General features: G+C 39.2%; 1 protein-coding gene across 3 annotated transcripts in view; it reads right to left on the bottom strand.

Moving 5' to 3' along the window:
• LARGE1 (LARGE xylosyl- and glucuronyltransferase 1) overlaps positions 1-16,613 on the bottom strand; it is a 205,837-nt gene that overhangs the window by 126,528 nt on the left and 62,696 nt on the right. For all 3 annotated transcript variants that reach the window (XM_075717525.1, XM_075717532.1, XM_075717542.1), the window contains exons 3-4: positions 13,669-13,751; positions 3,052-3,175 (exon numbers count right to left, since the gene is read on the bottom strand). In XM_075717525.1, the coding sequence (XP_075573640.1) occupies positions 3,052-3,175; positions 13,669-13,751 (207 nt within the window). The remainder of the gene's footprint in view (positions 1-3,051; positions 3,176-13,668; positions 13,752-16,613) is intronic.

Here is a 16,613-nt window from a genome sequence, read left to right as displayed (position 1 = left end):
CATAGAATCATTTAGGTTGGAAAAGACCTTTAAGATCCATCATCCAGTCCAACCATTAACCTAACATTACTAAGTCCACCACTAAACCAATTAAGGGTAGAGTAGCAATTTCATGTTTCCTGGCTTGGTGGCTGGGTTATTTATAATGAAAGTAAAAACTAGGATACATTAAGATTGGAAAGGACCTCTAAGATCACCAGTCCAATCATCAACCCAACACCACCATGCCCACTAAACCATGTCCCAGAGTGCCACGTCTACCTGGTTTTTGAACGCTTCCAGGGATGGTGACTCCACCACCTCTCTGGGCAGCCTGTTCCAATGCTTGACTACCCTTTCCATGAAGAAATCTTTCCTAATATCCAATCTAAACCTTCCCTGGCATAGCTTGAGCCCATTTCCTCTTGTCCTATCGCTAGCCACTTGGGAGAAGAGACCAACACCCACCTTGCTACAACCTCCTTTCAGGTAGTTGTAGAGAGTGATAAGGTCTCCCCTCAGCCTCCTCTTCTCCAGACTAAACAATCCCAGTTCCCTCAGCCGCTCCTCATAAGGCCTGTGCTCCAGACCCTTCACCAGCTTTGTTGCCCTTCTCTGAACACGCTCTAGCACCTCAATGAAAGGTGAGAGAAAACACCTACTGCAGAGCCTTATTTTCTACACCTTTCTTCAGGACAGTAGTTGCTCTAAGTCTAAGCTAAAAAGCCTGTATTTTAAGAACTGCAGGATATGTTAAGAAACACTGCCAAATACTTTAGTCTCCAAATTCTGCCTTTTAAAAAATTAATACTCTAGTGGAAAGTGTTGCCTTAATTCTAAATAGCTACTTGAAAACAAAAAAGCGTCCATACTATTTATGGAGGATCTGACATTATGTTCTTCCTTCCACTTTTTGAGTAGTAACAGGAGCAGGAGCAGGAGCAGAAGCAGGACTTTTCCCAGGACTTAAGGGCTTAATCTAACATGCCAGCTCCTGCTGCATGAGAAGTCAGAGGCTGGAAGCTCATACATCCAAAGGGGAAAAAACCAAACATGAAATGAAATGTTTTCTGTAGTGGCTAAAATGTGTTCCAAAACAATGAAACATTGGTGAATGAAAGCTAAGCAGAAAATTCTCATGCTATTATTCAGTCTAAACCCTTTTAAATGTCAGCAACTGGTATTGATTACAGGTTTAAAAAAGAACTATAGAGGGTCATTAAAACTGAAACATAGTATATACTGTAACACTGGATTCATAGATCACTTTAGAGAAAGGTAGACTTTCTAGTAAACATTCCAGCATCAGCTCTATGTTTTCCTAACACTGGACAGGCATAATATAGCTCCCAAGAGTACAGGTGAAATACATGAACCCAAAATAATCATTAAATCCTCTCTAGAGGCTATGTAGCAAACAAATGAGATGAGCTCCTACAGCTGTCTGTAAACAGCTCCTCTGTCGTCTTTGCTAAAACTTGCAGAATGATCTGGATATGAGCCAGCATCATACCCGGCTTTTTAAAACTCCATTTACATTTACAACTCTTTGCCGTCCTTTGGCAGTGTCTGTCGCATTCACCTATGCTAAGTACTACTTCATACTGTGTTTTTTGGCTACTGAAATCAAGGAAATTGCTTGATATGCAGTATGATGAGCTCTGAGCCAGAGTGGCAGACGTGGAAAGATGTATTTATACATCAATACCTGCATCCAGTAAGAAAGTGGTCCCCAGCCTAAAGCCTATGGGTTACATGCAAGATGGTCCAATGCTGCTTTAGGTCACCGACCATACAAAAATTAAAGCTGAGTGAAGAGGGTGGTACAAAACAAGACTTTGCTCTGTAACCTCATATCTGCACAGTGTTTTGCCTATAAATCAGCAAGTTGAGGATCACTGAAGTAAGCTCTCTTGGTTATTATTTAATTAACTAGATTGGACCACTCCCAAATGACCAGAAGGAAAACACTAAGAGGTCTGTCTTGCCCAGCTGAGAGGCTAATTAAGCACTGTAAAATCCTACAATTTTCAGAAAAACACATGTAATATAGACATGTACAAGATTTACAAGAACAAACCTCCTCCTTGATATGAAGCTATAAAGAACAGAAGGGAGATCTCTAGCTAATTAGGTTAGTATCAGCTTATGGCTCCATGTAGAAGGACCAATAAAACAATAAAAACATCCAGAAACAAAATATTTTTCTCAAGGACCATTTTTTCCCTTTTCCATCTCTTTCTACAACTTCTTGTACTCAAGATTCTAAAACATGGTGTGCTTTGAATTTACCCCTTAATCAGCACAGCAATTTGCTAATTTTTTTTTTTTCTTGTTTCAGGGTGCTGTTCAGAACAGCCTGATAAGTCATACAAATTATTGCCACCAACTCCAAATGCTAAAATTTGAATACTTCATTCTACCTCCACAGCTAAAAAACGTGCAGCTCAAAATCAATGCTGTGCCTCCATGATCTAATCTAAACTTTCTAACTGTGAAAAGATAATTACTTTATGCTTTAAGTGATTTTTTCCCCCCTTGAAGCTCTCCTTTCTTCATATTCATTCCTTTTGAAAGGGCATCCAGATAAAAAAGGTAGCTATTTCAAAATGTAATATTGATACCTCATCGGAATGTGTGTACTTATGGTGTTACACACCCATGCTTAAGGAATGCAGGGAAGTTGCATGTTTCCACCAACAGACTTGGGCTTATTGGACAAGATGATTAAGATTCCGCCATTGCTACTAGAAAGAAGTATCCTTAGCAAAACATAATGTGATCAGACGCAGTTCAACCTGAGCGACCAGAATTCTCTTGATAGCAAGTAAAATTCTAAGCTGCTAAACAACATATTCCATTAGAGGAGAAACTGTGCTGATTTTAGCCATTTAGTATCTTGTAGTTAAGTGTAACTAGGGTTACAATCATGTGGGTTAGAATTAGTTTTAGCCAGGGAGAATACTTGAGCCAGCAGTTCTCCCCCAAGTCCCCAGTCCAGAGAGATGAATAAAAAAGGAATTACATGAAACCAGAAGTGTATGAGTAACATTTGCATTTGTCTGTCTTTACCTTGAGCTCATCTGCATCATAGAAGTCTATGCGCACAGCAGGGACCATCCACGTCTGGAACAGAGTCGCCAGGATCTGTTTGGCAATTGCATCTGCGATGAGGTGGAAGTGGAGTGGGTTTCGCCTGATATGAGAAGGGAGATAAATGCATTAGTTCAAAGGTTCTTATTGTAAAAGGACAGTATCAGAACTTACAAAGCTTTATCTATGTCTAAGGTCTCAAGGTAAAGCGTACAGCATGTTCAGTGCAGTCCTGTGGCCAAAATGCTGAGACTCTTACAATTTGAATAATCAGGACAATAACAGAAACACTGGATCAGTTTCTGGGTGGTTGTAAATAAATGTAGTTCCTTTGACTTCAGTGGAATGTGATGAGTTATAACAGCTAAGGATCTGGTCCCTTCTACTGGCTCCTTAAAAGAAGGCCAAGTTAATCCCCCTTTGGGGACTTGAGCTATGAAAGTGATTGCTTTCAGTTTTCTAGGTCAACCTGGTAATTTATCTTTGTGATAAGAACAGTTGTCTGTGGAGAAGGGAGGGTGGGGGAGAAAAGGTTAAAAAGAATCATCTGAATGAGGTGAAATTCCAGGACCATTGAGTTTATACGCATCTTTTTTACAAAGCAAACTTGGGGTGTCAACAGCTGTCCTACGGGAACCCAAAATTAGATGTTTCAGGTGAGTGCCTTCTAGCTACTGGCATAGTAGAATGGAGACTGTAAATCTTCCCATGTCCTTGTTCCTAAGAGGGATGGAGGGTTGAAGAAGAGCAGGAACAAAGAAAATATTTTACTCCAAAACATCAGATTTGGCTTCACCTCTGTACTTATAGGACTTGGGCTAAATGAAAAGCTGCAAAACAAGATGAGTGAAGCCAGTATCAGCAAGAGTGGCAAGGTTTGACAAAGTGTATGGATTTTTCTATAGTAAGGTGAACTTGGACATAACAAATACCATGTTTAAATCCCTTAATCTTGCTTCTCTCTTTGAGGGACAGTAAGCAACAAAGTCTGCTCTTTACTCAACTTCAGTGGTAGAGGTATAAAAACCTGCCAGTGGAAGTTAGTCATGATTTGTAGTCTTCCATCTTTATCCCTAGCTTAGCAACTTTCCCTGTCAGCAGAGAAGAACAGAGTTTGCAAAAGCCACTAAGAAGACAGATTGTTCATTTAGACTTTAGCATTGGCTCAACCTTTCTTCGATCCCTAGTGTAGAATAGTGGAGTATCATTTCTGTTAAATTTATAAAGGTAGATAGGTGTACTTGTTAACTGATGTTTTTCATCTAAAAAGAGGAGCATTTAGTTTCAGATGCTGGTTAAAGTGGAAGATGACTGATGCTACTACATTCTGCTGTGTGAATGAGAAGTGAGGAAATGTGTTAGTTCAGGCCAATGTACTTCCATTACACTTTTGGGCTTAACCCAAAAGATGAAGGTTATTTCTTTCTCCATTTCCTGCATTAATGAACAATATGTGCCTTTCTCTTTGATGTACTCTTCTTGCTTTGATGAGTAATACTGTTTCTCACTGAACAAAGTCCACAAGGAAACGTAAAAATACATGTAATGGTTCATAGTATCATAATACACCTCTCAGCAGAAACAGGGCATTGTTGTGAGAAGCAATGTATGGCTGGATTTTGCAGTGTTAGAAATACTGCACCTAAGATCCAATCCAATACCCAGGGATGTCAGTGAAGCTGTTGTATTGGCTTCAAGGGCACTGTGGATCAAATCACGTGCTTACAGGAAAAGCAGAAAGGGGCTGGCTAGAAGCCGTATATATGAGATAATCATGATGGCGGAATAAACCCACAGCTGATCTGCGTTTAAGAATATCCAAAACACTAAGCCATAACATGCTTTCCAAAAAGACAAGTCTTTCGATCTCCAGTTTGCCCTGGAGTGAGGAGGGGAGAGGGAAAGGTGTAGGCTGCCAGCTGCTGAGAATGCCATTACCAAGCTAAAGGGATCACAGCAATCATATCTGCTTCACCAGCCCAGCAGGAGAGAAGAAGAGGACATCCTGGCTCATGCAGATTCCGCAGTAACCAGGCACCTTGCCAAGAAAAAATCGGGTATTTCCAGTGATCAGGAAATACATTTAATTAGCAGAGAAAAGGCCAAGAGAAACAAAGTACAACACCAGTGGCTTTGGGTACAGGCAAAGCAGTACCTCAAGGCAAATAGGTGTTGAATGTCAACATACACATTCCATATAGGTCCCTCCGCTTAGCAGGGGCTGAGTCTGGTATCTGGTAGGACTACTTCCCAGCTGCTGTTCTTTAGTAATTTCTTTTCCTTTTTTTCAGGGTCATTTATCTATATATTGCAAAGTAGAAGAGTAAAAAATCAGTTAAAAACAAGAAAGCTACATCTTCTTTCAAACCATCATCCATCATTTAGTTAAATGGAATTGATATAAAATATTTGAAGATGAAACACACTAGTTGAAAAGAAAAAATCTGATACAAAGACACTTAGATGTTCAGTAGCAGTTTATACTTATCTGAATGACCCAGAGTGTATGAAACTTAAATGGGAACAAGTGGCTGACATTTTCTTTAGTTCAGCTCCTACTTGGAGAAAGAATAAAGGAGTAGTTGTACTCCTACACAGAAATCTCTTTCAAGTTTTTAGCCTCATGGTAAAGATTCAGCTGGAAGGAAAGTATGTGTCAGAAACAAAGCAGAAGATTATCACTTACAAAAATATATCCCCAAAACAGAATAGTGACCTGCTGACACCTACAACTAAATGTGCATCAGTCACAGAAAATTTTTCTCCAGATGAGATTTTAGTTATGTACAATGTGAGGTCTAGCATGGTGCTAGAAGCCAATAGAGCACAGACTCAAACCTGGAAGACCTTCTGAAGGTAACAGTACTGGTATACACACAGATGACATCTTTTACCTCTTCTGGTGTCTGCAATATGCAAAGCCTAAAAGATATGGATTACTTCAAAGTGTTTATGAAACAAGTTCAGAAGCTTAAAGATCGATGAGCATCCATTGTAAAACATACAGAAGAGATACTGTAAGATAAGAAATCTTTCTCAAGAGATATGAGAAAGGGATGTCATCTTTCCTCTTAATTATTTGCCAACATGACTGAATCACTGGCTGTAAGAATTAAGAGTGACAATCAGGATACTGTGAAGGATTCCACTGAAAGCTACATTTCATTAGACTCAGATGTTTTGCTGTACCATTTGGTGTCAGTGAAAGCTATTCCATTCCGCAGATTGGTCTTTTTCCAGGACAGAGACATTTTGGGATATGAGGTTTATAAAATTGAAATCAAACTGTATTTTTCCTATGATAAGTTAAGGGATAGCCACGTGGAGACCTATCCTTCACAGGCATTTAGCAGCTACAGTTTAAAAAGTCTGGGAGACACCCAGGTCTTCCAGAGGGAGGCTTGAGAGTCCCTCCCTTGGGTAACAAGGAAGGGTGGCATGGCCTTTGAAGAAATTTAACGAGCAGCTGAAGACACTGAAGTTTGCTAGTGGAAGTTGAGTGGCATGAAACTGGAAATATGTGATGCTCTGGCTAAACAAAAACCTGACTTCTTTCTGTTGTCTAGGTCGATCAAGTTATGAAAAGGATTTCAATGCTCTGGTTTCCTGCAATAGCAGGGGACTTAATGAGATGACCCAACAGGTTCCTTCCAGTTCCCTGAGCCTCAGGACTTCAGTGCAGTACATCTTTCTTGGGTTGAAGGGAACCTGGAATCAAGTCTCAGAGAAAGTGATAGCCAACACAAACCTCTTCTTCCCTCATTCCAAATGTGAGGTGGACTTCCTTTGACTTCAACTTCTCCAACCAACTCAGAGAATAGCTGTGTGTTGTGTTTATTTTTAACGTATATGTTATCCCATACAACTCATTTTCCACTGGGCACGTCAAGAGAGCGAAAGGCCCCCACACAGTAGAGGTTGGTTATATCTTGTACTGCTAAAAAGCACTATACCATAAATGGTGACAGTATATGAAACTATGGAATAATATAGGTCAATATATGACAATTTTGATAAACTTCTCTTACAAAATTAATAGGCTTTGGAAAATTCCCAGTACTCATGTGAATTTGTATGTTTGGAAGTCAAGGTTTCTAGTGTCCCTCTTACACTGACAGCCCTCGAACTCTGAGCCCCAGGTCTTCCAGATTCCTCACTATAGAAGCAGATATTGAAACATCTAGAGGATTTCTCCCAAGGTCCAGAAGTCACTTAATCTTGTTTACCTTAAAGATTTGGAACATCTGAATTTTTACCAACGACAACTTTTCACAGTTTCTGCTACGTGGAAAATGCTGATGCGCTAATGTCTTAATGCGGAAGAATGCCATTTCAAAATATGGGTATTTCCCATCAAGTGGAAACTCAAGGTTTTAACCACTCTATTTAGAAAACTGCAAATCTTCATATATTAAATTATTTCCACTTATCTTAAGATCAGAACACTATCTGACAAAGTAAACCATATGTAAAGAGCACACATTTATTTTCCTAAATTGCTTTCCTCAAAAGTGAATGAAAAGAGATTCTGGCCAAGATTTTCAAGCATGGTTGCTTAAATATAGGCTCGTAGGCCTAAATATATGAGCTTAAATGAATGCTCTCATTTTCAGAATTGCTGAGGTCCTATAAAGTGTAGCAAAATAAAAAGAAGTCAGTAATTTTAAAAGTCAGGCTATAAATTTAGAAGCCTATTTTGAGGTATCCGTTTCTATATATTCTTTTTAATCACAATGTCTTATTTTTGCATTTCAAAACTTCTTATTCTTCATCAGAGTTCTGATCTGCTTGCTCAAGCATTTGTCGCCCATTCTTTTCGAATAGCCACTGCCAGAGTTAAATACAAAAATCTACAATTGAAAAAGGGAGTAGTGAACCAAGACTCAGTCTTCTCTTCTGTATTATTCCATAGCTCAATTGTTAGCAATTCAAAAAGCAGCTGCTTAGTTACACAGTTCTCTCTCTGCAGCAGAGGAATTTTATTTTCTAAGAATATAAAAAGGTCAGTAGCCCAGGGGGTTTATTTCCAAAACCTATACTTTATTAAGGGAAGCACAACAAGGTAATACCTTTTATATCTGTAACAAATGGTTACAAGAACTTCAAACAGAAATTATGAAAGGCAGCTTGGGAATTTTTTTTTTTCCTAATGCTCACATGACAATCCCTCTCTCATACAGGGAGAATTTTAATGTGAAAATCATTACAGAGTTTTCATACCCCTTCACATCCAGTATTGATTAAAATGCTCCCCAAACTATTGGAGAGATCTTAAAGATGCACTATCTGCCTCATTCATGGATCTTCTTGTTTTGTGTTAACTTATAGAAGCACTTTGGGAAATAATAAGAGATTTTCTGGGCAGATTTTTTTAAAACATTGCTTTCTCCATTATGCCTCCATTGTTAGGACAGCTAGAAAATACAAAAAGAAGTGTGTATTATTGATGCATCTATACGGATCAGAGAAATGAGTTCACGCTTTATAGTTTTTGCCAGAAGAATCTCCCACTAAATAGACTGACACATTAGAAAAGTTGGAAACAATGATAAAGGTTTTAAATTCTCAAATTAACTCCATTAAGGCAAAACGGTCTCCATGGAATAGAGCCATTAGATTACATAAGCTTTAATTACCAGCCAGTGTTGACTTGTGACTCTTACTTGGAAATTACATGTCATTCTTTTTATTTAACTTAGATTTTCATTTGGTTTGCCTTCTTCTACTTGTTCTAAGAAAAAAAGTTTATTATTCATACAGCCATCTATAACACAGTTAATATCCTAATCTTAAAAATGCTTAGACATGAGCTTAGCTTTAAGGTTATAAGCAGCCTTCTTAAAGCAAAGAGGCTCCTTCGTATTAGAAAGCATTTGTCTAGTTGACTGGTTCTGTTTACACTACGAAACCCCATCACCATTACTGTGCCACTATGGCTGTTGGATAGATGGAGTGTACAGCTATAGAAGTAACCACGAGAAGAGGGACTAACATGGGGCAGGGGGGAAGAGAAAGGTAGTATTAGCTGGCACAAAAGAGAAGTTAATTTTTCACAGATTCTCAGTTTGACCTAACTGCCAGCAACATGTTATAATTGTGTAATTTTGGCCTTTTTTTGATCCCAAATGAAACACGGTGTTTAGCATGTCTTTGGAAAAGATAAAAGCACAGTAAAAATCATTTTAGCTCTCACTCAAGTTAAGAATTACCTAAGCAGAGACAGAAATTATCTTTGCAATATGCAACTATAACTTGTGGGCTGTTTCTGTGTCACTCAAAGCTTTACAATTTTCAGAAACGGAGTAAAACATTGAAAATGACCAACATAACTTGGGCCAGTAATTGCAAAAGTTTCAAGGAGAGCTACGAGCCACAGGATACTGCTTCAGTTTTGAAAAAGAAATGCCGATGCTTTTTCAATGCTACTATATGCGCCGTTTCCAAAAGAACTTGCTTTTGCTCATTTGACTCAATATCTTTAATTTTAGTGCTTAGCCTTTTGCTTTGGAAAAACTAAGTTAAGTTGCACTTAGGACACAGTCATATGAGCTTGCCTGTGTTAAACTGGCTCAGAGAAAAGATTCTTCCACCCTGCAACAGACTTGTAAAATCTGCCATAATTAGGAAGTAGATGCCCAAGAGAGGAAAGCAGGAAAGTTGCAGACTAGGACTAAGTACTCATTCTACAAGCTTCCCTCTGTGCAGCACTGCCAATGCATATTTATCACAGTCTGCAAACCTCGCACTATCCCAGCTCTTATGAGTCTCCTTCTGAGAACAGACTGTCAGATATGTCAAACTGGGTGTTAAATGCTGATGGGATTTTGTGTCTTGAGCATATGTTTTCTAAAGACAAAACTGGAATCAAGCTCCTTTTCCACTGGGAATGAAAGCATTTCTGAACTATGGTGTTCTTATAAGGAATAAACCACACCACTCCTTCCCTCTCCTCTTCCCACTCTCTGGAGCCCAAAGACAGATATAGTTTCTCAAATGGTTTGAAAAAGTAGCTTGCCTAAGTCTCTCTATATATGGTATAACCAGAATCAGAATTTTGCTTTTTTAGACCTGGGGAGAGCTGAAATGCTCAATATGCAGGATTTGCTGCACATTCATGCAAGAGAGAAGAGACAGCACACTCCATCTATAGAAACTCCTGTAGTTTTTATTCTTAATGACCTAGCACCCCTGCTGTTTTGTAACTCTCTATCCAGCACTCTAGGCTCAAAGTTGGGGGTATAACAAATATGTTAATGCATGGAGGAAGATGATTAGACTGAGATGGCCTCCTTTTCTCAGAATTTTTCTATTAGAGAAGTAGGGATTCCCTACAGAAGTAGGGAATTCAGGTACCTCTTTTTATATCAAAATGCACAGCTAAGACATGCTGTAATTACTAAACTAGATGGAAAAGCTAATAAAAGCACATGACATCTCCATGAATTCCAGACAGACTCACTGAAATCAGTGCTCTTACAACAAACACCAAGTGATGTGCAACAGGAACAGATGAGGATATTAAGTGTGGTTCTTCTGAGGGGCCAGTTGTTTAACCCGTAGATTGTATTCAGGGTGTTGCAGAGCTGGATTGAGGTGTAATGGTACAGCTGCCCAAGAAGAACCCACACTCTGCCTGGCTACATAATAACAGCTGTGATACCTACACAAGCGTCTTTCAATTATACAATACACTCTCTCACAATCCTGTTACAGGCAAACTGCGTCTGTTATATCAGGTTTGGCTGAACACTGATGATCAGAAACTTCAAAAAAGGAAAAAGAAAATCTCATTGACAATATTTTTTGGAGACATGTTCATTCTGTTCTTGCAAAACCGTATTTGAGATTGAATGTGGTAATCCTACGTATGAAGGACCAGTAGCCTAACTTTAGAGATTAGGATAGAACAAGCAAACTTCTCCACTGGAAACATACAGTCCTTCCAAATGTCTGTTTTGCTTGGCTTATTGGACAATGCCAGCTAGGATGAATTTCCTGGTGCACATTTAGGGGTTAGAAGAAGAGACATTTCTATGCTTGTTTTCACTGATGACCCTCAAGTCAGATGGTGAACTTGCTACTGATGTCATGAAGCATCCACCATCTGAACCAACCACCTCCAACTCTCCTAACTCATTCCTCCTAATGCAGTATCATGACCTGTCTCCATCCTTTTTCCCTACAATTAAATAGATCCTAGCAATTAACAGAAGCCTTCTTTCCAATCATCATATTTTTTGAAGTGCATACCAGTCTCCAAAATAACATTGTTTGCACACGGCAAACAATGCAAGGCATCTTGGTTCTAAATCAATTTTCGGCTGAGTTTGTTGTTTGTTTGTTGTTTATTCTCCAGCCGCCTTCACCATTGCCACTCCAAAGATAAAGATCCAAGAAAGGAGCGTTTCTGAGGCATGGACCTCTGCACATGTAGCCATAGCATCAACACATGCTTAAGCCTGTTTTTTCTAGAAGATACGGAAGAAATGTCTGTAAGAAGTGCTGTCTCTTCTTTGAGAATATATTCCCTTTCTAGTGAACAATTTAATGCCTAGTGAGAAAAGCTAGTTCTAGGCAGGAATGGACTTAGATTTGTCTTTATGTTTTGAGCAAACAAGCAAGATAGGTTATCTTGAATCTAACTAACTGTACTGAAGTTTCATTAGCTATACTGGACTTTATTTTGATCACTTCTGCTGAGCTGAACAAATCCTTTGAGATGAGTACTACTGCTAGCCAAACAGCAAATACGTTCCTGACAAGGCCAGAATCCACCAGACTTAGAAATACCAATGTTACTTCCCTCTTGTTTGGTTTTAAACCTTAAATTAAATATATTTCCCAATTACATAATTCTGCCATAATATGGCAGAATTGTTTATAAGTTTGCTAATTGTTCAGATGAGTGGCTTATGTAAAACAGGGACATTTCCTTTAAGTAACACAGAAATAAACTGTTTAAACCTTTGAGCTGTGAGATTCCTATTATCTACAGCACATTTGGAAACCTACAGAATATTAGTCTTCTCATAATGGATGCAAGTACTAGGAGAGAAAAACACCAAGAAGCAGCTAACCACTAGGATAATTCAAGTCACCATAAAAATGCATATTTGCAAGAAAACCCTTAGAAACAACAATCAAAACAGACAAAATACCACACATCTCTGCAATATAAAGCCAGCTTACACTGAATAATTCAGAAGTATAATTGGAAATAGATATAGTTTTAAAATTTAACAGGATTTTAACATTCAGAAGAATTCTGCACAGAGCATGGTACAGGTTTTTACTGTTTTGCTTTTGTTATGATTATTTTAGTATTGTTCTTCGTGCTCCTAGCCCTCATCTAACATGAACATGCTACTTCCAGGAAAACTTGCAAATGCTCTGTGTTTATAGTGAAAATTGATTGCATATTTTGGATAATTTCCCCTCTCCACCTGCACTCTAGCCAACCTCTTAAACAATATTTACTGAGTCTTTTTCCACATTGTACAAGGTGAGCATTTACCTTGCATTTATGAAGCTTACTAAAAATGGGTAATAGTTAACGTAGTGTACTAAAACCATTGTAAGGGAGTGTTTACAAAGACTGTTCGAGCAGAGGACTGGAGGCAAACATAAGGAGCAAGTCAGGGACTGGAATGCCCCACTCCAGATAGCTGTAAGAAGATATTAGCACGTGACATGAACAAGAGTCATCCTCCCTGGTATAAAATACTATTCAATATAAAGCAGTGTATTGAAACTACCTCCTTAGTAAACCCTTTATACTCTACGCACGATTTATTAATCTATTTGTCCTGTTTGAGTCAAACAGTCTGATCAGTCTCTCCGGTCCCTACTTTGGTCCATTTTCTGCAACACTGTTGGAAAACATCTCTGAGAGACATCACTAAACTGGACAAGGGATATACACATATGCCCAGACACAGTTCAATACCATTTCTCTTTTTATGGAGCTGCTGTTTATTGAGAGAATTGGTTGTTTAGTCTTCATTGTACATTTACGCCTCTTGATTTTGGGATCTAACTGTGCTCCATGTGCTAAAACCAGGTTGCAAAGCCTTCTGAGGGGCTGCAAGTAGCTCTTCCAAAGCCAGAATAAATGATCTGACTTTAATGAAATAACACTGACTATAGTAACAGGCTTACTTTGAAAAATAAATGTCTAAATGGGAAGCATCAAGTAAGCAGTGTGTATTTATGTGTATGGCTTTCAAATTACTATCTATACCTGTGCCATAAACTGATACCAGAAACAGGCTAAATGAACACAATGTTGTTATTACTATTATTTTACACCATTCAGGAGTATGCAGATGCTTTACAGTACAGATATGACACTGTCACTATTCCCACAATGCAACAGGAGTAGCAGGTGGATCTCTGATCCCTCTAATTCATTGTAGAAACCTTTAAACAGCTGAATCTATTCGTGGTGGTCATAAATTTTGTAATTCCTTCCTTGTAAAGAAAAAGCAACCAGCAAAGAGAATCTGACTTTCTTTTGAAGTAAGAGAGTAAATGTAAAAAGATCTGATTTAGCCATAATCAGATACACAATATACAAGAAAAGAAAGCTACCTTTACCTGTGAAATAAGACAGACTTGACAAGTGTGACAACATCGCGACTGGCATTGTACCCTGCACAAACAATGGCAACGTGGATAGTCTGTGGGAGAAAATGAACAAAAAGAAAAAAAGTTAAAGCCTGCTCCTGTGTTCCATCATTCATTAAGGAGAGCACATACATGACAGTGCTATTATTTAGTGCGGCGATTGTTAAAGATTTGAGTGGGTGTTTTGCAGCTGTTTGCAGCCCACTTGAGGCAGTTTGTTAAAAACATCTTAATTGAGTTATAACACCATCATCATTCCAAAGTCATTACTATCCCTAAATTACATCAGATGTCTGAACAGAATTGCATTTATTAGCTAAGAGAATATGTGTGTGTGTGTACACACACACATACCCATTTAGCAGCACACACAATTCTGAGTATGCAAACATGCAGACACTTTAACCTTCTGAACTGAAGTTTAAAATTATGTCTGATAATTAGAAGCAGATATGCTCTTAGAAATTTTGCATTATTTCCATCTTAAGGATAGCTACTAAGGAGAGGAAGAGCAAGCTCTGATGGATGAGCATGAGTGGGACAATTTGCTTGCCAGGGGCTGGGTGCATCCCAGCGATAAAACAGGACACAAGCTGTGAAGGCAGGTGGTTACTTCCCTGCCTGTAACTACCAGTATAGGCTGTACTGGGCAGTGCTAACATGAAGTTAAATACAAACCCCCCACACACATTCTCCCCATGCCAGCACCCTGGTAAATTATCAGTTATTCTGTGCCTTCTTACCTCCCTTTTAATACGAGACAGAGGTTTACTCATCTCTTCAAGAGGAAAGGTAAAATTGAAAAGGCACTACTAGTCATTATTATTAAGGTAGTAAGTAGTAATTTGAAAAATGCTGTTAAGTTACTCTTCTCTGGTTTTAAAATTAGCCATTGCTATTCCCCGGGGACAAAAGAAAATTAATCTTAGCAAGTTTTGACTCCAGCTTCTGTATTTTTCTGTTTCTTAGTGGTCACAGAAATGAAGGAGAGTTCACCATGCTGGCAACACAAAGCTGCGATTTGGGACACAGCTGTGAAACTGCAGGGAAGCCTCATTTGGCTTCCATTTGAAGCTTGGTTAGCTGGTTTCTCACACACACAGCTCTCATTTTCCACAGAAAGCCCACTACGCAGAGAACAAATGAGGAATTCTGCCTCCTCACATAGTCATAGATTCCCAAAGTCTGCCTTGTAAGAGAAGCAGATTTACACAAGAGGTGGCATGTGTTGGGCACATCTAGAGTCCATAGCCCCATCCATTAACATCGCCTGGTACAGGGCACAATTTGAATCATATAATTGCCAAGGAGCTGTGCCATTGTGCAACCCCCACATGAACACTGCAGCTGCCTCCAGCCCTAGTGTGCCTCACAAGCTGCGGCATATTAAAGATCTGAGGTTTTAAGAGGATTTGGATTAATAAGGCAACTGTCTGTCCAGAGAGGTGTGAGAAAGAAAAGATATTGCAGTACACTCTGGCAACAGCTCTGTGAGGTACTCAGCACTTTAAATTTATGTTGAAGTCAATGGGAGTTGAGCATGCTCAGCACTTTGCAAAAATTGATTGTGTTTCTCCCTTGAGATAACAATAGGGGAGAACAGAGGCTGCTCATTGACAACTTTTATTGCTGCAGTGGTTTGTACCATACTTATGGGCATGGGTTCCTGTGGGTGCACAGATTCCTGACACTGCACACACTACCTCCTCTCTGTTGCCACCTGGTCTTTCTCAGGCTTTTGGAAGACCTAAGATCCTTCCCTTCAATGCCAATTAAAATCAAATTAACTGAGAATGGTTTTATGCCTGCTTTAAACACTTCACCTGAAGACACTGGACCAGACACAAACATTTTATGGGTTTTGACAGAATAGTACTGTCATATCACTGTCGACATCATTTTATACTACCTCTACTTGTCAGAAAAGCTCTCCTCACAGACCCTCTCTCCACCTTTCAAATCCCCACAAAATCAGAGTTTATTCTGTCAAGGACTTTCCGCATCTGTTCTCCTTTTCCTAAATCACTTTGTTTCAAAATTAAAAGTATGCTTTCCTTGGTGTCTCTTAGCAGGTGCTGTTGTCTTGCATGCGGTTTCAGTCAGGGCACAGCGAGAAGACAGCACTTGCTACTCTTCTGAATGTCCTTCTTCAGGTCAAAGACACAGGCACCCATACACCTTCTGCTCAGCCTCTCTGTCGTGTTTGATACTATTTATCACTTCTATTCCTGCCTGCAATCACCTATAGGGAAGAGCAATAATCCTCAAAAAGAACAGAAACTTAGTCCTTTTTTTCCAAAGTTTTTGCCTGCAGCGTGCTGCAAGACAGTCTGTTCCTCCTTTTCTTGATTCACTTTCCCTCACTGTTTAACTGTTAAACAAAATAGTGGGAAAATAGGTAAGTCAACGTGAGCTCAACAACCTGAACTGTTTGCAGATATTTGCACCCTAATGAAAAAAGTTTTATTTCCAGTTTTCTCCATGCTTGTTCCAAATACACGTTTGGATAGAGAGCAACTGGCTGTAGCCAAATCCTGGCAAGGCAGGGTAATAGTGGCTGGAAGAAGGAAGCACTTCAAAGAACTTGCATCCTCCTGAGTATACTACTGTAAGCATCAGTTCCCAGATTATGAAACCGCATCACAGCTCTCTCAAACTCATTTTCCATCTGCAGATGGCTAGAAGATTGTATCCTCATCCCACCAGAACTGGCCACTGTGATTCACACAACTTCCAGACTCAGTGACTGCAGCTAACACCTAGACATTAAGTCAGATAAGCCAAGAATGTTTCAACTTCCACAACATGTGACTGTCTGCTTGGTTGAACACGTCCCTCCAAACATCTCACACCAAGGCTCTGCATGCTACACTTGCTTCTCACTGTTTACAATCCGTGATAATTCTAGTTGTCAA

Source organism: Pelecanus crispus, chromosome 1, assembly GCF_030463565.1.
Source record: "Pelecanus crispus isolate bPelCri1 chromosome 1, bPelCri1.pri, whole genome shotgun sequence".
NCBI classification, from domain to species: domain Eukaryota; kingdom Metazoa; phylum Chordata; class Aves; order Pelecaniformes; family Pelecanidae; genus Pelecanus; species Pelecanus crispus.
The sequence above is the reverse complement of the archived record's forward strand: the minus strand, read 5'-3'. Positions and strand labels throughout refer to the sequence as shown.